At 41.4% G+C, this 22,453-nt stretch overlaps 1 protein-coding gene across 4 annotated transcripts in view; it reads left to right on the top strand.

Moving 5' to 3' along the window:
- The window catches only part of LOC120561855 (microtubule-associated serine/threonine-protein kinase 1-like), a 75,042-nt gene extending 53,073 nt beyond the window's left edge, over window positions 1-21,969 (top strand). For all 4 annotated transcript variants that reach the window (XM_039805180.1, XM_039805171.1, XM_039805186.1 and 1 more), the window contains 18 exons: window positions 32-164; window positions 2,626-2,693; window positions 2,883-2,959; window positions 3,747-3,955; window positions 4,771-4,909; window positions 5,368-5,500; window positions 6,947-7,112; window positions 7,595-7,696; window positions 8,482-8,604; window positions 8,766-8,875; window positions 10,513-10,676; window positions 13,315-13,559; window positions 13,811-14,068; window positions 14,156-14,388; window positions 14,850-14,972; window positions 15,269-15,405; window positions 16,219-16,406; window positions 17,184-21,969. In XM_039805180.1, the coding sequence (XP_039661114.1) occupies window positions 32-164; window positions 2,626-2,693; window positions 2,883-2,959; window positions 3,747-3,955; window positions 4,771-4,909; window positions 5,368-5,500; window positions 6,947-7,112; window positions 7,595-7,696; window positions 8,482-8,604; window positions 8,766-8,875; window positions 10,513-10,676; window positions 13,315-13,559; window positions 13,811-14,068; window positions 14,156-14,388; window positions 14,850-14,972; window positions 15,269-15,405; window positions 16,219-16,406; window positions 17,184-18,910 (4,335 nt within the window). In that variant the 3' untranslated portion in view covers window positions 18,911-21,969. The remainder of the gene's footprint in view (window positions 1-31; window positions 165-2,625; window positions 2,694-2,882; window positions 2,960-3,746; window positions 3,956-4,770; window positions 4,910-5,367; window positions 5,501-6,946; window positions 7,113-7,594; window positions 7,697-8,481; window positions 8,605-8,765; window positions 8,876-10,512; window positions 10,677-13,314; window positions 13,560-13,810; window positions 14,069-14,155; window positions 14,389-14,849; window positions 14,973-15,268; window positions 15,406-16,218; window positions 16,407-17,183) is intronic.
- Window positions 21,970-22,453: the final 484 nt, after the last annotated feature.

Genomic DNA, 22,453 nt, shown 5'->3' with positions numbered 1-22,453 from the left:
AGCACTTAATTATTTTCTTCTCCAATGATAGGAGTTCAACCCTGAAGAGTTTTACCATCTGCTGGAGGCAGCGGAGGACCATGCCAAGGAGGGACAACTGATGAAGGCAGACATCCCTCGATACATCATCAGCCAGTTGGGGCTGACTAGAGACCCACTGGAGGGTAAGAGAAAGGGAAAGAAAAGATATGTAGTTCTGGGTTTGTTGTACAAATGTAGCTTTAACAGGGAATACTGTATGTCCACAGAAAATATGTGTAAAATCTTTTATTTGTTCTGTTAGACATTGGCTGTTTCCTTGTGGTAAGATGATTTAACAGTGATCTTGTATTGAATTCCATCAAACCACACATAAAGGAATAGTTCAACATTGTGGGAAATACATTTTTCCACTTTGTTTCCAAGAATAAGATGAGAAGATACCACTCTCAAGTCTGTGCGTTACTGAGTGTGAGCCAAGAGGTGATTAGCTTAGCTTAGTATAAAGACTGAAAGCTGTGGGTAACAGCTAGTTTGTCTCTGTCCAAAGTGACAAAATATCACCATTAACACTGGATATTATCACTGGATAAACTGTTCTTTGTCAAGAAATACTTACACCCTATAACTTCCTCTAAAACCCCACCTTGTCAGGTATTTTTTTTGCTATAACTTGTTAATTAGCAAGCTTTAGAGGTGCTAGTAGGTGGATTTTTCAAAAACAAAGCCAGGCTAGCTGTTTCCCCATACTTCTGTTTTTTTAGCTAAGCTAATCACCTCCTGGCTCTAGCTCCATACCTAATGGGCAGACATGAGATCAATCTTGCTATTTAACTCTCTGCAAACTAACCTTTTTCCCAAATGTTCAAACTATTCCTCTAAGTTCCTTTAAGTTAGTCATTGTAGTTTGTCCCATTAATTGATCCCGCTTATCAACACGATCAGCACTTGGAGCAGCAACAGTGACTGCGAGCCACATCTCATCTAGGGAATTAAGTCACTTTAAAACCCTTAGCGCCTGGATGTCGCAATTTGTGTCAAAATGTGTAACTCATAACTCAAAGTAAAATTTGAACACACAGACATTAATGCACATATTTTTAAATTCAGTGTGACCCACACTTCCTGAGGATATAATCTCTGAAGTCCATGAGATATCACAGAAACATTTTCAGGTTTTTAAGTTGCCTTCAGTTCCAAAGTAATCCAAAGATAGTTGTCTGTACATATATGGGTACATTGCAACCAGGAACTGCTAACAGCTAATTCTGCGTACTTTTAATTGTGCCAATTTGTCAAAATGTAAAGAAATATTGGCCCACACAAAAACACAGCCCACAGCTAACTAACTGACTCCATGGCAACATTATACATCCTGGTCACATCCTCCAAAGCCACCAAATGATCATAACTGCATTTCCAAAACTTAGGATAAGTATCTCCAAATTGATGAAAGTAATTAAATCATAGAATAATAATAGGAATTACAAAATTCATTAATATTTGCTATCAGTATTTTTCTGATACTGACACCCTTCTATATCCATTAATTTACAGATATTTGCCCTGTGTTGAAAACTGTAAACATACAGACAATACAGTCAAAAAGTCAGTGGTTGTCTTGTTCGGGTGCAGTTGTCTCACAGTATCAGTCTTTCAACATCCCTGCATTAAGCTATCGATCAGCTTTATTGGTTGTTCAGCACAAGGATGTAGGAGATGTAAAGTAGACTGGCTGGATCATTTGCTGGTTGGTGACGTGGTGGCATCGCTGTCTTTCATTAATCATCATGGCTCAGACTGTGCCCCCAAATTCACATTTCTAATTCACATCTGCTCAAGCCGCTCCCGGTCTCATCCATCAGGAGCTGTTCATTAGCTGATGGGTTAAGTGACATGCAGTGACTCTTCACAAAAGTTTTATTTTTGAATTCATGAAGAATACGTGCCTGCCAGGCCTTTCTCCGCTTATCTCTGCTAACAATGTGCCACTTGATATCTTGATCTTGCACTTTTTTTTGCACCTACATTGTCATGCAAGGCACACATGCACACCCACGTAGCTGCTTGCACACTTTCACACTCATTTCTTTTTTTGGCTCCTTGGCTCATAGAGACCGTTGACAAGATCAGTTGTTTTCAGCGTCAAAGAAAAAGCGACAGAATGTAGGATTGTCACCTCAGTGACTTTAATTTGACATTAAGTTAATATCTACAATGCGGCTTTGTTAACGCTTTGCAAAGTTAATTATTAGTCAATTGTTTGCCTGCTTCAACTAAACAGTACTATAATCAGTGTATTCCAGCAGCTGTCACATACAAGAGTGGAAGAACACTGAAAATTAGCTGCCAGTGCTGCTCAAGAAAGGAGAAGGTACAAAGTGAGGGGGAGGGGAAGATGAAGGAGACAAGAAAAATAAATAGAACAAGCTATTTTAACTCTCAGGTTTTTCTTTCTGTGATCTGACACATTTGGTTTTTCATCTGTTTTGAAAAATGTAATAGCTGTTTTGTTTAAGATGTCTGAGCAGCTGCATTTTTTTTATCTGCTCACAGCAGCTTGGGAGGCTTGGCGTTTTAGCATGAAAAATGTCTCTGTTCATTTTGACACCATGTTGCTTGATTGACTAACATGCTTCTCAACAGAAATCGTGAGCCTTGACAGCTACGACAGTGAGGGTCCTCATACTCCAGAGACTGATGACTCAGCAGAGGTGAAGAACACACAAAAACAGACAGATCTGTGTTTACATGTATTCACACACAATATGACTGCATATACACACCCCCATTCAAACACACACACACAGCTATCTTCTCATCAAAGAAACAATCACATTTGAGCATTTAATTGAAACAGCCTTTGTGTTGATTTGAATTATAAATTTAAAATGTATCACCAGGGAAAAGGGAGGGCCATTAAGCCACCGAGTGAAGAAGATTTTCAGAGCATCAAACTGATCAGCAATGGAGCGTATGGGTAAGCAATGGATTAACACCTCATTGACCCCTCCAAACCAAATGAAATCCAATGAAGCTATTATGTATGGTTTATTTAACCTCAATACGCTGTGGAAGACTATGAAATGGGGTAGAGAGCTCCGGGAAAAAAAGCATTACAGTAAGTGTTTCCAAGGTCAATAATCAATCAATAATCAATCATATATTGTAGTGCTTCATGAAGAACTGTTTAAAGAAAATCAATAAAACTCAATGACACTTTTTTTAAAAGACATTTTCAGACATATATTCAGGCACTGGTTTGTAGAATAATTTGAAAGATGACGTATTGGCATGAACTTGAAGTGTACAACTAAAATGCAATCCATGGGGATTTTAAAGCAATGTTTGGTCTCCTCTTGGTTGTAATCAGTGCACATGTTGCTGTAATTTAAAAGATTATCTAAGAGTTTATCTAAAGCTTGGCTCCATCAGAAAGGAGCCTGCATTATCTGCCCATTTAAAAGAGAAAGGATATGTCTGAGGTAGGCTACAAAAATTCAGTTCAGGATTAAAAGAAATTGAAAGGTTACTAGCGTGAGGCTTGACATTGTGTACCATTGGGTTTTAAGTCTTAATATCCATTCAGCCATACTGTATGGAATTCATGTCTAACAGTAGATGGAATATCTTGTCTATTTTTAAATCTTCTCATACAATACACTTAATACTGGTCTCACCACTTTTACCCTGCTTTCTTTCCTCCATACATCATCTTGGCACCACCAGTCCCTTCGGTTTTCACTCTTGTCTCACCTTCTCTCCAGTGCCGTCTACCTGGTGCGCCACAGAGAGACACGTCAGCGTTTTGCCATGAAGAAGATCAACAAGCAGAATCTGATCCTTAGGAACCAGATCCAGCAGGCGTTTGTAGAGAGAGACATCCTCACCTTCGCAGAGAACCCGTTCGTCGTCTCCATGTTCTGCTCCTTTGAAACTCGGAGACATCTGTGCATGGTCATGGAATATGTTGAGGGTAAGGGAGTCAGATTTAATTGGATTGCAGACTTTTATTACACAGAGGGAGGACTCAAATTGAAAAGAGATTTATCATTCATGAGACCACTCGGAATGACTGGGTGACTTTTCTGTTCCGTTCGCCCTTCCTTTTTATGTGTCAGGCATCTGAGGAAATGTTGGTTCAGGTTTCTTCATTTATTTAAATCTGGATAAAAGTGTCAGCTAAACGCCTGAATAGCAAATAGTGATTTTGTCTGCTCAGATTCAGGAAAATGAAAGCAATATGGTGACTCTTATTTCACTATAACAATGATTCTCCACCATGTAAAGTCAAACAAGGTCAGTAGACAAGTGGCTGCAGAAGGTCTTATTTTATCTGTTGGTGCACAGACACACTGAGGCATGCAGGGTAGTTGTGAGTGACTTGTGTGGGATGACACTGCCAAACGTGCTTTAGGGGGTGCAAAGGTGGATTACAAGGCAATAAAAAAAGAATAATAGAATAGAAATATACAAAATTAAAGGTTGATACCTATTTATAAGCACAGGTACACCACAAAAATAGGAATGCTATTGTAATGAATCACATATTATGATGCTATTCTGCCTCATCAGAGGATTAAATGATATCATACTGCAGACTTTCTGTGCTTCCGTACCATTTGTCTAAATCATATACAGACTTTCTGTGCTTCCGTACCATTTGTCTAAATCATTTTCATTCAATATTTCTCAAGCAAGAGTAAATGATTTCCTGTCGAAAGTATGAGATGGATAAATCCACTCACACTAACACAAGAACTTTTGTTCTTTTTTGTTTTGTGTTCTCAGGTGGCGACTGTGCCACTTTGTTGAAGAACATCGGGGCTCTGCCTGTGGAGCTGACAAGGATGTACTTTGCTGAGACAGTTTTAGCCCTGGAATACCTGCACAACTATGGCATCGTCCATAGAGACCTTAAACCTGACAAGTGAGTGTTTAAAGCTGCGCTAATCAATATTTTTATTTATTTATATTAACACAGGCTCAAATGACTACATGTGATGTGAAAGAGGTGGCTTGTAGTGACAGACTCACAGAGATTTATCACCCAACTGCAGTTCCTCTCAGCTCTATGGTGCTTTTCAGCATCTTTCAGGTCATTGTTTTGGTTTTAAAGCCAGCAATTGACCCAGACAGAAACTAAACCGAAATACTTCAGGGTCCATCTCGGTCTCGATGAAAAGTGCATTCATCTGCAGCACGCCAGTCTCATGTGTCTATATCTCCACTTAAGCACTCTCCCTCTGGCATATTATGCAATACCTGACTACCTAAATGACAACCTGTGACCTTGGCATAGCTTTCAAAATAACCACATACTCCATTATATTTACCTTTTTATTGCAATGTGCTAAAAATGAATGTCTGTTTTCTTTCTTCTAATAGTCTACTCATCACCTCCATGGGACACATTAAGCTTACAGACTTTGGCTTATCGAAGATGGGTCTAATGAGCCTCACCACCAACCTGTATGAGGGACACATTGAAAAAGATGCCAGAGAGTTCCTGGATAAGCAGGTACAGTACCTGTATCTAGCAGTGTGTATTGTAGGCTTTTAGACTTTAATTGAAGTACTTTATCACTGCATTATAAAATAAGAAAGGCTGCAGACAGATAATTAGCATGGCATTCGCAGCATCTTTTAGTCTTCTCCAGCCATGTGTACCAACCTGGTAAATCATCTGGCAAAATCAATCATCTCCATTACAATGTTTACTGTGTAGTCTGAATTAGTGAATCATTAATGATCTCCATCTCCATTACAATCCCGTTTTTAGCAATTATAGTTATTGTTTATGTTCTGAATAAAACCGGTCATAATCATTCAGATCAGTCAGCTCTTCTGGGTTAAAGCAGTCATCTGTTTGTCTGTCAGTAATCAACTCACATCTGGGGATGAAACAGACCAGGGCTTTGCTTTTCATGTTTCTAGTGGAGATTCTCAGAGTGTTTCTCATTTACTCAATGATGATGTCTCTGTTGTGTAAGACAGCATGCACATGTGTAATCACTCACAAGTGCATACATTTTATATTCACTTTTAGATCTCCTGAACAGCAAATCATTACTAAACAACATATATGTATGATGTATATGTATGTTAGAATGAAACCTTAAACATGTCATCAATGTGGAACATGTAAAAAGACGGAACAGAAGAGATAAGTGAATGATTTCCATTTTACTGCCTTTAGTGGTAAAGGGTTGGTTTGACCAAATCCCCCCAAAAAAGAGAAATAACTCCCACTTACCACAAGTAGAACTTAGCCATGCAAATTATTTCAGTTTTATGAGACTTCTTCTACCATATTAAGGAAATTGATGAGATTTATTTGTTGGTGTTTACAGCATTTAAAAAAAAAAGGACATTTGAAAAACTCAACAGTCTCTTTTCGTGTCCAGTTACCTGAAAAGTCCACAGATCTTGCTTTAAATATTTATAACTGTTTTAGTTAATAATCAGTCTAAATAATCGTCATTGTTTTGGCACGGTGGCAGAATTCTCAGCGGCAGAGATCTCAAGTAAACCAAAATTATCTGAATGGATAGATACCACTGGGGGTAAATGGTAAAAATGCTTTTTTGTCATTTGGATAAGCTGATAGTTAAAGTCCCCCTTCTCCCAAAAATATTTTTTTTCTAATTGTTACCTCATTGAAATGAAACGTGTGACGTAGTGCTGAGCGACGGACAAATGTTAAGAGACTACAGCTTGCAGAGATGAGCTGTGACGGTGTAGTATCAATATGTCTTTGAACGAGGACCTTTATAGGATATTTGAGGAAAATTGACAATAAATGATGAATGTAATTTGGACAGCCGCTTGGAAAGTTGGATTACATCACATAACATTTCCTAGATACCAACAACTTAAGTTTGTCAAGCATCTCCAACCCATCTTTTATTTATTTCTCTCTCCATTCTTTTCTTCCTCTGTCTTCCCTTCCCTCTTCATCACTCAGGTGTGTGGTACTCCAGAGTATATCGCTCCAGAGGTTATTCTCCGTCAGGGCTATGGAAAGCCAGTGGATTGGTGGGCCATGGGCATCATCCTCTATGAATTCCTGGTGGGCTGTGTCCCTTTCTTTGGAGACACTCCGGAGGAGCTGTTTGGACAGGTCATCACAGGTAAAAAAATATTGTTAACTTACTTTACTTATTTGTAAAGGCACTCTCAAACTGCACATCTTTAGCTATGAAAAGCAAACCACAAAAGCTGTACAGTATGTTTGCATTCAACTGGGTTATTGTCTTTCCTTCTAGTAAGTGGGTTATAGTAAGTGTACAACACTATTTTTAAGACTACCACAAAGTTTATAAAACAAATTGCGTATACTTTAAGGATCAGTAAAGTGTTACCATTCTTATCCAATACCATGCAACTCAAGCATGTGCTGTAATCTGAGCAGAGTTTTTAAGCCTTTAGATTTTGAATACTGCTCCAGATAGAATAGTTTTCTCCCATGTTTAAAATGTCTTGTTTCCCCTGCTGACATGCAGGTATTAAGGGCAAATTTGCAGTAGTTTTGGACTAGCCTTCTGCAAAAGGAGGCAATTTTGTTCTTCCTGGTTACACTGACCTTTTGATCTCTCTTTGTTATCTCTGTTAGACGATATAGTTTGGCCAGATGGTGATGAAGCTTTGCCTGCGGATTCCCAGGACCTCATCTCTGCCCTGTTACAGACCAACCCTCTTGTGAGGTTGGGTACAGGTACTAACATTTGCATTTACTTGATATCAGAGCTCTGATTTGCACCTGTTTTACGTTGGTATTAGGAATGCATAGTGCTATTAATGAGGACTTGTCCAAAGAAGCATTCAGGCTCACAAATATTATGTCAAAAGACACTAAATAAACTCAATATTCCACAAATATGAATGTATCGGTTGGTTTATTGGTTGCGGTGGCAGGCGGCAGGCTAAGCAAGGTAATTAAGACGTCCCTCTCCCCAGAAACGTCTTCCAGCTCTTCCCGGGGGATCCCGAGGCATTCCCAAGCCAAATGAGATATATAATGTTTCCAACATGTTCTGGGTCAACCCCGGGTTCTTCTACTAGTTTGTTATGCCCGGAAAACGTCCAAATGGTGGTTCCCCAGGACGTTTCCTTATCAGATGCCTGAACCACCTCAACTGACTCCTTTTGACGTGAAGGCGCAGCGGCTCTACTACGAGCACTCTCCTGATTACTGAGCTCCTTACCTTATCTTTTAGGGTGAGCCCATCCGCCCTACAGAGGGAACTCATTGCAACCGATCTTTTGGTCACTACCCAAAGCTTGTGACCAGAGAGCAAAACAGTTACGTTAGGGGCCAAAACAAATAGCTGAAAGCCACAAGAAGCTGACGGAAACTGCAGTGTGGGGTAATAATTCTCTGTGTTTGTCACTATGAGAAACACCTTTCACATACATTTAACGGTAAGCAGCTTTAAATATACAGTCTATCCATATTGTATTTTGAGTGAGGCTGACAGGTTGTGTTGTTAATGCCACCAGGCGGAGCGTTTGAGGTGAAGCAACACTCGTTCTTCACAGAGCTGGACTGGAACAGTTTGCTGAGACAGAAGGCAGAGTTCATCCCTCACCTGGAGTCAGAGGAGGACACCAGCTACTTTGATAGTAAGTTTCTCTGGATTTATGTGTCCATAAAGTACATCAGTTACATCAATATTAGCTTTATGGGTTGTACAATAATTTTCTGACACCGTTCCAGTCAGAAATGCACTTTTTATGTTGAACTGACAGCTCATATATTTCATCTCCCTTCCCTCCCCTGTCAGCCCGCTCGGATCGGTATCATCACATCAATACGTACGACGAGGATGACACCAATGACGATGAGCCTGTAGAGATCAGACAGTTCTCTTCCTGTTCTCCTCGATTCAGCAAGGTTTGACTTTGTCTCTCTCTACCACTCTCTCCTCTTTCATTTCTCTCTTACACCGTTTTCCTTTTTTTCTCACTGTGTCAACCTTCTTTATTTTGTCACCCGACGCAAGAGTCTTAAAATGAAAAATAAGGTCCTACTTTCCAAAGAGCAGCATCAGGAGACTGGACTCAGGTCCCATACCTGGAGTTTAGAAAGTTTCACGGGGCATCTGTAACTGTTAGACCATTTCTTCTTATTCCTTTCGTCTCCAGTTTCTATTTTAAGCATAGCCCCACGCACCTTTAATATCAAGACCTCGCTCTACAAATGTGTGTTTAATGGCCCAGACAATCTTTCATCCTTTTTTTTCTGATCCATTCTTTCTGTGGCCATATCTCTTCTAATTCTGACGCTCTCTCTCTCTCGCAGCGTGCCAGCGTGTTCTTCCTCTCACACTTTCCTTCTCGGTGGGATTTTCTCACCTCATACTGTCATTTTTTTCCCCTCTCTTGGCTCTCTCCTACTTCATCCTCTCTCCCTCTCTCTCTCACTTGCTCTGTTTTTCCATCTGCCTTCCCTCTGTCTTTCACCTGGTCCATCCTCTCATGTTTGGATTGTGAGATTGTGAAGGAGCTCTTCAGACAATCGAAAAGTGCCTCATTGCTCAGTGCTCAATTTAAATTAATTCTGAGATGTTATTTGAAGTTTTGGTCAATGGCTGTTGAGTGGCCTCGCTCAAGCAAAGCAGATGAACAAAGTTCTACACACATGTAGTTGATTCATTATATCTTTTTGAATGTAGAGCTACATTGATTAGTTGAGGAAAAAGGCCATAAATGTGCAGGTTTTAGCTGCTCCAGTTCACAAAAGGCTTTATACAACCTTTTTCACATAATGCAATAGTACTCCCCAAAACCTGCAAACCGACTTTGATGTGTAAAATCGGTGGAGTTCCCCCATAAAGAATATGACATTCTGCTGGAAATACAGATTTATAATCTAATAATTCTTAATTGTAATACACTATAAACTCCCTGTTGGTTCCCTGTGCAGCTTAGCCCATCGTATCTATGTTCTTACTGTTTTTCTTTGCTTTCATTAACCTTTTATTGTTTTCTGCATTGCATTAATATCGCAAGCACTTCTAATGTCTACAATTGACTTGACTGTTTATCTGTGTCCAAAAAAAAAAAAAGAAGGCCTGGGAGCCTGAGGGTTCTGCACATTATCTTAGCTGGACAGAGATCTCAGATGTTGTTCCTGGGAAATTATGGAGCCATTGTCCTAGTTTGGGGGCTTCCATGATGGTTCCTCCTCTCCCCCTGACTCCTTATCATCCTTATCATCACTTGCAGCCATTTTCCTGATATACTCTATCATCCTGGATAGTGGCTATGACTCACTAGGCCTCGGCCACCCTCCTTCCACTTAGTGTATAGTCTCAGGGTGCTGGACTTTGGGGGAAAACCCTCCATGCATGTATATATTCATACATACATTACAATAACCTGATATCTGAAACAAATACAGTAAATACAAATGATTACAGCTAAGTAATATATAGCTGTAACCCCCACTCACCAGCTATATTTTTTCAAGAGCTGTTAATAACTACTAACAGATCAAATGATAATGTATCTGACTGTGTCCCCCTGCAGGTGTACAGCAGCATGGAGCATCTGTCTCAGCTGGAGCAGAAAGCCACGACCTCTGTATCCCGTCGGGAGCACAAGGGCCCACGGGAGGACAAGGTGACCAAGAGAGAAAGCCTAGGCAGCTTCAGCATGAGAGACAAGAGCTGGAGGACCGGATCCCCCGAAATGTGAGTGGTGGGCATTCTTAAATGAGGGGCTGTAGAGGCTTGTATGTATATAAGGTGGGGTGTTCTTTATACTTAAGATATGACTGAAGGTGATTCCTTGAAGGATTTTTCTCGTTTAGCAGCCTAGCTGTCACATACCTCAGTGTGCCTGAATAACTTTGCTTTCTTTCTCACTGACACCAATTTTGACACTTCTTGTATAAAAAGAACTTTGTGCGAGAGTTCACACTCACTTTGAGTCAACAACAGGCAACAGCTCTCACTTCTGCAAAGTTTGGAAAGTTGGAAAGTGGATTTGGATGGCTGGTTCATATGACTCACAGAAACCCAATATGTCTCTTCAAGATTTGTTTTGTTAAATATGCAAACACAGCTGCTTTTTTCACTCAAATTCAGTGCATAATTTTCCAATTTAGATACACAAAATGATATTGTATTGATATATCAGAATATTCATATTGGATTGAAAAAACAACCTCTCATTACCTTGCATGAAGCCTTTTAGTTTTTAGCCCTCCTAAATAAAAACATTTACTCTCATCCTGTGATCTAGATTCATTATACAGATTCTGTTCTGTTGCTTTGCTTGTCATGCTTTAAAGTAGCTCACAAATACTTCAACCTGCTAAGTCCAGACCTCATTTCTATTAACTGACACATTTCCCATTGAGAGCATACAGCAGAAACCGATTTTAATTGCTTTTCATAACTCCATTTCACCTCAATCTTTAGGAAGCATACATCTAGATTTCAATCTCTCCACATTCACATGTAAAATAAAATCATTCATTCATGCATTCTACATTTATAATGGTTAGAAAATGTGATAAGGTAAAAGTGGCTCAACATTTCTTACCTTACATATTGGATTTTCTCTCTCCCATATCAAGTACAAATTATCAGTATCTTGCCAGCTATGATTACTTTTTGGCTACAGCTCATTACATTCATTAATTTCTTTAATTAAAGGGGCCCTGTGGAGATTTCTTGTAAACTAAGTTATTTTTTACATTCAGTGTTTCTCACCAAAATGCACAGTCTGTGTCTTTGAGCTCTAACAGGTGTATTGAATGTGTTTCCTTCCTCATAAAACATTTGCAAAGCCATTGTTTACATCCAAGCAGTCTTCTTCCATCCTGCCTTTTCTGGCGCATTGCAGAATATCTTGGCGCGTTAGATTCAACTTTATTGTCACTGAACAGAGTACAGGTACTGAGACAACGAAGTGGGGATCCAGGGGGTGGTGTCACCGTGGTGCAGAGATCAGCACGGTGACCGCTGAGGGGAAGAAGCTGTTCCTGAGCCTGCTGGTGCTGAAACAGAGAGTCCTGTAGCGCCTCCCAGAGGGGAGAGGGGCAAACGGTCTTTGGCTGGGGTGAGAGGTGTCCCTAACAATGCTGCACGCCCTTTGCAGCCACCGCTTGCACTTGACAATGCCCAGCACAGGCCCTGAGCACGCAACTGGGGATGCCATCAGGGCCAACAGCCTTATCATTATCTCCATTTGATGATCAGTGATCAGATCAGTGGGATAGTGTGACACCATTGGCAGGAATGTGTATTGCGTCACCCCTGTGCATGTGCATGTGCAAACAAAACAGGGACCCAGTCATAGAACAACTGCTCCATAGCGCTGCTAGAAAAAAAACTCCACAGGGTACCACTACATAAATAATGTGACTAATTTTAGCCATGATAGCAGCAGGGCTGTAGAGATGGCAATGTCAGTTGATCAGTCCACCACTTTGGTCTTGATTAAAATATCTCAACAACTATTGGATGGATTGCCATGCCATTATGCATGACATTCATGACAAATCATGCTGACTTTGGTGATCTCCTGACCTTTTCTAGTGCACCATGATGTTTAAAGGTGTGGTTTTAACTGAAATGTCTAGAGAGCTATTGGATGGATTACGATGACATCGGTACACACATTCATGTCCCCCTCGGGATGAATTGTAAAAAGGTCATCCCTTCACTCGTCATCTAGCGCCATCATCAGGTCAAAAACATTCCCATCAGCTTCAGCTGTTGTTTTGAAACAATTTGATCACGATTGTTTTGTGGTTCCTATCCTATCATCTACTGGCTTGACCTCTGTGAGTTGATTCTGAAAGCAGTTACGAGATCTCTGAGAACAAAGCAACACAAAGCAGGGGTCAGTACACAATTTTCTAAAGGTTTAATGATGCACACAAGGATATACACATTTTCTACGTAGATGATGTGATAGTAGTAAAATAAGAACGAGACTCAGGATGGACAGGAGGATTGGTTCAGGGTTGGTTCACACAGGTGAATCTTCAGTGAGGCAAACGGTGTTACAATTTATGATACAAATAAAAACAGATGACAGAGGCTTTGGTCAGTGCTAAAAGGAGGTTTTTAGTGCTAAATAGCAAATGTTAGCATGCTAACATGCTACATGATAAACATCAGCAAGATAGCATTGTCATTGTGAACATGTTAGCATGCTGACATTAGCATTAAGCTCAAAGAACCACTGTGCATCAGTACAGCCTCACTGGGCTGCTAGCATGGCTGTAAACTCCTATTTTTGTTGAATAATGGATTCTTACAGAGAATACACTTTTTGTGTTATCTTACATGTACTGTCTGTGTCCTTCTTTTGCAGGAAGCGCCTGTCTTGTTCAGAGTCCCTCCACATGGACGGGGATGGTAGCCCTCCTCTTGGTGCTCGTCGGCGCTTCTCAGCACTGATGGATACACATCGTTTTGCCTCACCCCTAGACGGTGAGCCAGACTTCCTGTCCCGCCAGGCGCCCATCAAGGTCCGTGGAACCTCACTGGATGGAACCAGTGTCCCCTCGCCAAGCCTCCTGGAGCAGAGAAACAGTCTGAAGGAGATCAACGGAGCAGGTGTGTTGGGGGATGTGTCTGAGGTAGTGAAGGGTTATGAGGGTGGAGAGGGAATAGGAATGGAAATAAGCGAGAGGGCAATACGGAAAAGGACAGAGGAGGTGAAAAAAAAGCAGCCTGTAATACCCCATTAAGTGGCTACTGCTGAGTCAGCGGGGAGCTGGACAATTCATAACTTTACTATTTTCACCTTAAAATGCTACTTTAAACTTAAATAACTATACTTTCCACCTGACTCTACATCCTCACAGACAAATCCCCTAGACATGGAGAGACACCAGGAGTAACCACGGCCATCGCCACATTATCCCCAGGTCCTGCAGCTGCCGGACGTGACGTGATAACTCCTTTGTATGACCCTCTGGGGGCCCGGGCCACCAATGACCTGGTCCTCCGTAGGGCGCGCCATCAGCATTTGTCTGGGGATGGAGAGAAACGCAACTCCAGACCTGGAAACAAGGTCATTAAGTCTGCCTCTGCCACGGCCCTGTCTGTCATCATACCATCAGGTGAGCAGCACAAGGAAGGAATTGAATGAAATCCTTTTGGAAATATTAGTTTGTGGCACACTAATACAGTATCTCATTACTCTCTAGTGGAGCAGCATGGCGGCTTCTCTCCGCTGGCCAGCCCCATGTCCCCCCACTCTTTCTCCTCCAACCCCTCGTCACGTGACTCTTCACCCAGCAGAGACTTCTGCCCAGCGGTCAGCGTGCTGCGCTCTCCCATCACCATCCATCGCTCTGGAAAAAAGTACGGTTTTACTCTCAGGGCCATCAGGGTCTACATCGGAGACAGTGATGTCTACAGTGTCCATCATATTGTTTGGGTAAGGAACTTGTAGTAGTGTGTACTACTGGAGATGTTTTGTACTGGAGCTGAAGTCAGTGACCTCACATAAAAAAGGAATGGCTTGTGCTGTGACTTTTGATTGTGTATTTTAAAGTTGAGGTGGCATTATACACGGATCAGTGAATAAAAAATAAAAAAAACAGAGCGCAAAAGAGCAATATCTAAACTGTTAAGTTGATTGATTTCAGTTTGGGGTTCAAATTTGACCAGTGGAATATTTTATTTCTCATCCCGTTGCAGTTGTTCTTTAATAAAAAAAGGGAAAATAATTCATGATTTCCTCTATTCTGTCACAGATGTAGACCACTTGTTTATTTTAGGATTAACTGTTGTGAGACTTAAACTCAGAATATCTAGATTTAAACTCTTCACTCTGAATGTTTATATGTAATTGCCTTTGCCCTATTATGAACTTGAATTTTTTGTGCTACTTGGCAGCATGTAGAGGACAGCGGCCCCGCCCAGGAAGCTGGCCTGTGTGCCGGTGACCTCATCACCCACGTCAACGGGGAGTCTGTCCACGGTCTGGTCCACACTGAAGTTGTAGAGCTCATCCTCAAGGTAGGCAGCAGTAGCCTTATTCATCCGTAGTTGTGCTGTATATTGGTAATATCAATATTCCTGTGTAGTTCTTCTGTTTCTGCCAATAAAAGGACAATTAGTTGTCTATTTATAAGTTGTCAATTTCAAGGAAAGGCTATTCATGTACTTTTTATTCCAAATCCACATTAACTTTGCTAATTAATTCCGTAAATTAAGGCAACATTTTCTTGGTCAGTTTTCTGTAGGTAATTACCTTGACAGTGGATAATTGTAAGGATCAATGTAGAAATAATTTATGTCATTGACCTGTTTAGAGTGGAAACAAGGTGACAGTGACAACCACGCCTTTTGAGAACACCTCCATTAAAGTGGGTCCTGCCCGCAAGGCTGGCTACAAGTGTAAAATGGCCCGACGAAACAAGAGGACCATGGGCAAGGACAGCCAGGACAGGTAGGCGCTTACGCACCTGCACCGCTGCAATGACAGCAATGTCTTAGATGATTCTTGTCTCATTAATTAAAATACAATACAATAGTAAAGGAGTTGCTTTGTTTAGTCTTACATACAGTGCAAAATGTTCAGCAACTCTGTCTTTTTGACTATCTCTTGTTTATCTGGTGAGATTCCCAATCTATTTTAGCCCATTAATTACAGTTGCATACTTTACATTGCTAACGACCGTTTTCTGAGGTTATCACAGTTTTAGGTTGATTTCATGCATTCCAAATTAGTAATTTGCCATTAGTTTCTTTCCCCCCCCACATTACTTTTGGTTTTTTAGGAAAAAAACAAAAAAATTTTTTTTTACTGGGCGTCGCTTTTCTGAAACAAAAATATTTTTTTTTTTAAAAAACCTTGCTTTCTGTTGTATTGAGAAATCCCTGGTTTTATAACTGCACAGCTCATGAATTTCATGCTTTTTAGTTCACTGTGATGGATTATCTTGTCTCTGCAAGTTGATTCCCATTGTAGCTGGACAAAATATAATAAGCAAAAAATGCATGTAAAAAATATCTCCTTGCTTGTTTTGGAAAATCGTACAAATGGCAAATTCAGGGTGACCTCCAGCTCACCTGGTAGAGTGAGCACTCCGGCTTAGTCCTTGGCAGCGGCATGGGTTTGAATCTGACCCGCAGCCCTTTCCTGTCATTCTCCAGCTGCTCTATTCTTTAAAAAAAAAAATTCATTAACATACAATGTATTATGTCAATCCCATTTCAAATCTTACTTTCTCTTCCTGTCTTTTTTTTGTCTGTCCTGCAGTAAGAAGCGGAACTCCTTGTTCCGTAAGATCACAAAGCAGTCCAATCTGCTGCACACCAGCCGCAGCCTTTCCTCATTGAACCGCTCTCTGTCCTCCAGTGAGAGTCTTCCTGGCTCCCCAACTCACAGCTTGTCTGCCAGGTCCCCAACAAAGGGCTACCGCTCCACCCCTGAGCCCTCATACCTGGGTAGGACACTGGAAATACACAATGCACATACAATTGTTCAAACACAAATAGTCTCTAAGATGAATTCACATTAGAAAGATTTGTTTAAAAACTGCACAGAAAACAACTAGCAAAAATATTTATTTTCTATCTTTTCTTTAATAGAACATTTTGCACCGAACATAAAACATTCTTTGAACAGATAATGGATCACTAGAAAATAGAACTGTATAAATTACTCCTGGTGTGGGAAATTCACACACATCTAAAGTAATTAAGAGAACCAATTTTAGAACCATTTCCTTCTTTTCATATCCAATATCCAACAAAAAAACTTTGATTTTGGTTTTTGGTGTTGTCCCTCCACGCCCTACCTTTTCCTTGCAGGTGTTGCATATTGCAAACTTGTTATCTTCTGCACACACGCTGAAGAATTTCCAAACAGCTGACATGTTGCAGATTAATTCACGAGGTTCCCTACATGTGCGAGAATAGCGCGGACACGCGCTTCACACCGCGAGTGGATAAGCGCGACACACAGCGGAAAAGTTGAGAGAAAGGAAAAAGAGACTGTGCTGTCGTATCCGTGTGCGCATGCGTCCTTGAGAACTGTAACTCGTATAACTAATGTTGTCAGTTAATTGTAGCATTGACTGGCATGATATCGGCTTATGTCAGACTGTCCTGCCGGTCGCCGGTCGTGGCCGAGCACGTGAAAACCGGCCAATTCCGGTCACCGGCCAGTCTATCGGTGCATCTCTACTTAACTGATCTTTTCTGCTCTCTGTGTTGCTTTAGGTGCTTCCTCCCAGAGCAGCTCTCCAGCCTCCAGCACTCCAAACTCACCCGCTCCCGCTCAGCACATGAGGCCCAGCTCCCTGCACGGCCTCTCCCCTAAACTCCACCGCCAGTATCGCTCTGCCCGTTGTAAGTCTGCAGGTAACATCCCCCTATCCCCGCTCGCCCACACACCCTCCCCTACCCAGTCTTCGCCTCCACCACTGCCTGGCCACACCGTGGGGAGCTCCAACACCACCCAGTCCTTTCCTGTAAAGCTCCACTCCTCGCCGCCGGTAGTCCGCCCCAGGCCAAAGAGTGCTGAACCCCCGCGATCACCTCTTCTCAAAAGAGTGCAGTCAGCAGAGAAGCTAGGTTCGCCTCTGACCCAGTCCAGTTCTACAGGAGGGCTGGGGGGTCCGCTGAGAAAGCACAGCTTGGAGGTACAGCACTCTGAGTACCGTAAGGATGCCTTCCTCTGTGAGCTCGGGCTCCAGAGCCTGCTGGAGACAGAAGGGGAAAATTTGCCTCCTAATCCTCCACCTCTGCCCTCATCCTCTACAAACCCAGGGGCCGGTGTCCTGAAGCCTATGAGGAGACTAGGGAGGCAGGAGTCACCGCTTAGCAGGGAAACACTGCTGGCTGGGAGGGAGAGGGAAGAGAGGGAGAGAGGAAGGGAAAGGGAGAAAGAGAGGGAGACTGATACCGGGACAGTCCTGGAGAGATTGAGTCGGGTTGGAGCAACAGTATCCCAGTCATCCTTATCAAGAAAACCTCATACAAGTGAGCTGTCCTTTAGCTCACAGGCTGGCCAGAGCTCTAGACTAAGTGCAGAAACCACTAAAACTACAACTTCTACTACACCTACCAAAACAACAGGAAGTCTAGGTGGTCTGAAGGGGCTTGAAAAGATCCCCCAGAGTCCGGCAGACTTAAATTCTAAACCGCAAGACCTCAAGGCAGCCAAAAGTGTGTTATCTAATAGTAGAGATCCCCAGGAGCAGCTATGGGGCAGAACTGAACCAAAGCAAGAAGGTGACAACAAGAGTAGGCCTGGTTTACCTGGTGCTGCCTTCACCAAGAGCTCTGCTTCTACTCCAGATAAATCCATCGGCATCAACGCAGCAGTGAAAGCCGGTCCTCTCAACATGAACAAAACCTTTAAACCATCAGGTATGGGGGACAGCCTGAGAAAAGCTGGTTCAGAGAGCAGTGACTCGAGGACTCCAGACTTCGGCTCTAAAAGCCCCAAACTCCCAGCTCGCGTTCTTGCTCCCGTCATTCCCCCACATGGGCAGCCGCTCTCGCTTGGCAAGGTGAGGCAAGGACTTGGGCCTGTCAACTGCTACCGGGGAACCCTTGACTGGGAGGATAAATGTCGCCTGGAGGTGGTGGAGGAGCATTCACCTTCCCCTTCTCCCTCCCCGACTTCTGTCACCCCCTCCCTCTGCGGACCTTCCCTCTGTAAGTCACGGCCTGTCTCCCCTGGCGACAAGACAAGCTTCGTCAGCCAGCTGACCACTGTGGCCAAAAATGTCCTTGGGCCAATCAAGCTTGGCTCTCAGGAGGGGTCCAAGAGCAAGGACCAGCAGACTAAGGCAGTGGAGGAGAGACAGGGAGGCACAGCAGCAAAGTCTGACCCTCCTGCTGGAGGTCGAGTGATTGTTGGGTCTGCAGTGGTGACCCAAGGTCCTGCTGCTTCACCGCTAGAGAGGGCTGCAACAGGTAGCAACCAGTCGAAAATGTGACCCCATGAGAAATGGGACTTTAGTAAAAAAAAAATGCCTTTTTTGGAAGAACAATGCGACATAAGTCAAGCACTTAAAAATAATGTACATTCCAGTTTCAGAGTATATCAAATTTTATTTATTGATTCCAATCATTGACTGATTCTAACTTTAAACCAGGAGTGAAATAATCGACTGTAAAGTTGCATTATCTGTTGATTTTCTATTATAAAGTATTTAATAAGAAGACTCTTAATGTAATGTGGAACACTTTATCATATGTATATGTGTGTGGGTCTATGTGAACGCATGTCATATGGTATGTACTGTACATGTATTATAGGTACAAGAAGGTCAAAAAGTGCTTTACGGATCAAAACATGCTGAAAACTGTGAATACCAAATCCAGTCACTCTGTTTTGTCTTTCAACCAGTCCTTTGTTGTTTTACTGCTTATCCAACAAGACGATGATAAACTGAGTCACAGTCAAATTGTAATATTTGCATAAAACAACACAACTGATGCAGCCTCAGTTTGGCTACAGTGGGTAAGCAAGCAACAAGATGATTAAGCTAATTTCTTTTTCATCCAGCAGTTTACTGAATTGCTGTGCACGGTCAGACAAAGCCAAAGCAGGCACTCTGTCAGTGGATGTCACGTCAAGCACTGTCTAGCTCTGTCTGTCACAGGGGATTGTGTGTGTGTGTGTGTGTGTGTGTGTGTGTGTGTGTGTGTGTGTGTGTGTGTGTGTGTGTGTGTGTGTGTGTGTGTGTGTGTGTGTGTGTGTGTGTGTGTGTGTGTGTGTGTGTGTGTGTGTGTGTACGTAAAGCCACCTTGGGTCTATTTCTGGTGGTTCTTGAAGGCTGTGTCCACAGCAGAGGAAAGCGTTTGACAGAGCTCAGGCTCAGGGCTTATCTCCCCTTTGCAGGAGGGCTACCACAGCTCTTTTCTCCCTCTGCCTCCGACTGCAGCCGACACACAAACACACGAACACACTCACATTGCCACAGGAGGCAGCATTGTCAGCAGCTGATTTTCATGCATTTAAATCCATACCCCCGTGGTCCATAAATTGGACGCGAGTATGTTTGCAAGTGAGTGAGTTAAGAAGTGTGGGAGTGTGGGAGAAAGTGCGTGTCTTTTCAAGGGGTAATTACACTCAGCATGGTTGACTCAGCAAAGGTTATGACCGAAACCGAACTGGAAATAAACAGGCAGCAGTTAGGATCCAGCAACAGTTACAGGCTTTGCTATCCGCTCTGCTACTTTATTAACAAATCACACTGGCTCAGTGAGGATATATATATGGATATAGTATATCAAAAAGAATTGTTAAGCACATATACAGTGAACCCATGTGTTGTTTTGAGGCAAAACATGAAAAGCAGGCAGTCATGGATGTAGCATACCGTAATGTGTTTGTCAAAGGGCTCTATATCTAAGGTAGGGTTTATGGTATGGGCACGGTACAGTATATCACAATGAACCTGTTGCTGTAAAAAAAACAAGGTTATCTGCAGTATAATCAGAATGACTGTGTTAGGTTGTTAGATACTAAAAGCTAGGTAGTCAAGGTTGATTTATGTAAAGCTCACATGTTGCTATGTGACATACTGATAGAGGTGTTTGAGTCAATCTCAGCAAGAGTGCTTAGAAGGACAAAATGTTCACAGGATAAACAAGTAGTGCTCTTCTTCCACTGGTCGTATTCATCTCATTAGTAGTTAATTATCAGTAACTATTCAGTGTACATAATCTTATGCAAATCATTTACAGCTGTGTGTGAGGACTGCTTTCACTATACTACTACTAGCTGATTTACGAAAGAAAGTATAGGAGTTAAAAGATTCAATCCATCTTTGATTTGATGCGTCAATTTCTGACAGTAATTTGATTTAAATGACCTTGATTCCTCTAAGCTTACATTTGTAAACTGATTCAACCAACAACAGCAACTTCACACAGAGGCAGAAGTTCAAAGACGGAAATTTATTTTCTAGTCCAAAAGGGTCTAAAAAGTCAGTTGGGGCAGGCTGGCAACATTGTTTTGGTTTTTATCTGTCTATGCAGAGCTACAAAGGGGGAAGCTGTTTTTTGTAGTATTGGCAGATCTTTTTCAATAATATATAAAAAAAAAAATCTTTATGCATCTTTAATGCAATATATATTTAAATATATTTAAAAGGATAGCAATCAATCCTTCTAACAATGTTTGAAGGTAATAATGATGTTACGCCCCCCCATTAAGAAAGTCCCATGCACTACACGCATCAACCAGTTTTTTTATTTTTTATTCAGCATTGTACTCTACTGTCCTCCAGTGGTTCAAAACATCCACTGTTGAACTGGTTTCTATAAAATGTTCATCATTAATCTGCTGGAGTGAGCGTTTATGTAATGAAGCCAATACCACTAAAACACTGCAGAATGGATGTTGTTAGCCATAGGGTTACTGAATATGCATTTATGTTTCTGATGACAAAATATTTGCAGTAGTTGTCAAATGAACATCCTTTTCTGTTGTTGTGTTCTTCACGTGACTGTTAATTATATCTTCTGGAATAGGGATTAACATTTTTAAAATAATATACTGTCTTATATATTCTACTGATAGGAGGGAGTTCTTTTATATCTTGATGTAATAAATGAGTTATCAGGTCAGCATTGTGCACCTGATTAAGAAAACTAACTGTAATGTAATCTTATACAGCTATTATGCCCACTTTCAGGCCTTTTCCCAATCAGTGGTGTCTATACTAGTGTTACATGTTTAAGAATTTCAATTTTCTTTTTGTGATTGACAGAGAGTAGAATAAATGCACTTTATTTGAAAACAAAAAATCTTCATTTGCTGGTATTGTTTGTAAGTTACTTTGAAGAAAAAGAAAATATACTGTATACAAATATGGATTCTACAAATGAACACAGAAGTCCAAGTATAAAAACATTCCACATTTCTCTGTTCACTGAAAGTGTATTTATTTGTACCATGGGGCATTTTTATTTGTGATAGATGTGATTCAAATGCAGACACCTGAAGTGCAGTATGTGGAATAAAATTCTGAGATTTGTTCCAAAACTTGCTACCTCTTACTCTTTTTTTTGGTCTATAATCTGTAATAAAAATGCTGCAAGAACTCCTATATCTAAACACTTTTTTGGCTACAGTAGTGCAAGGACCCTTGTATTGTCCATTCTGGCATACCAGGCAAGGAGGGGAAAACATGAAAGAAACAAATTTTTGACATTTTCACTGCTGTTTTTTTCTGCTATGACAAGTCAGAATCTCACATGTGAACATACAATATTTTCATTTAACATTTATTTAAAATATTGGACAAATGTAGCCCCAGTAATTGATATTACAAATCATACATATATCTATACAATTGCATATGATTAATCTGTTTTTCATATGGTTCAGCCAGCGTCTCCCATCTGATAGGATTTTTGCTTTTAGATGTTTTATTACAGATAGTGTATGAAACCCATGATAAAATAGCCATAAATTATGTTGTGTTACTTATGGATGGAATTATAGTGAAAGTGCATTATTCCCCTTT

Source organism: Perca fluviatilis, chromosome 1 (genome assembly GCF_010015445.1).
Source record: "Perca fluviatilis chromosome 1, GENO_Pfluv_1.0, whole genome shotgun sequence".
Taxonomy (NCBI): Eukaryota; Metazoa; Chordata; class Actinopteri; order Perciformes; family Percidae; genus Perca; species Perca fluviatilis.
Note: the sequence above shows the minus strand (reverse complement) of the source record. Positions and strands in the feature narration are given on the sequence as shown.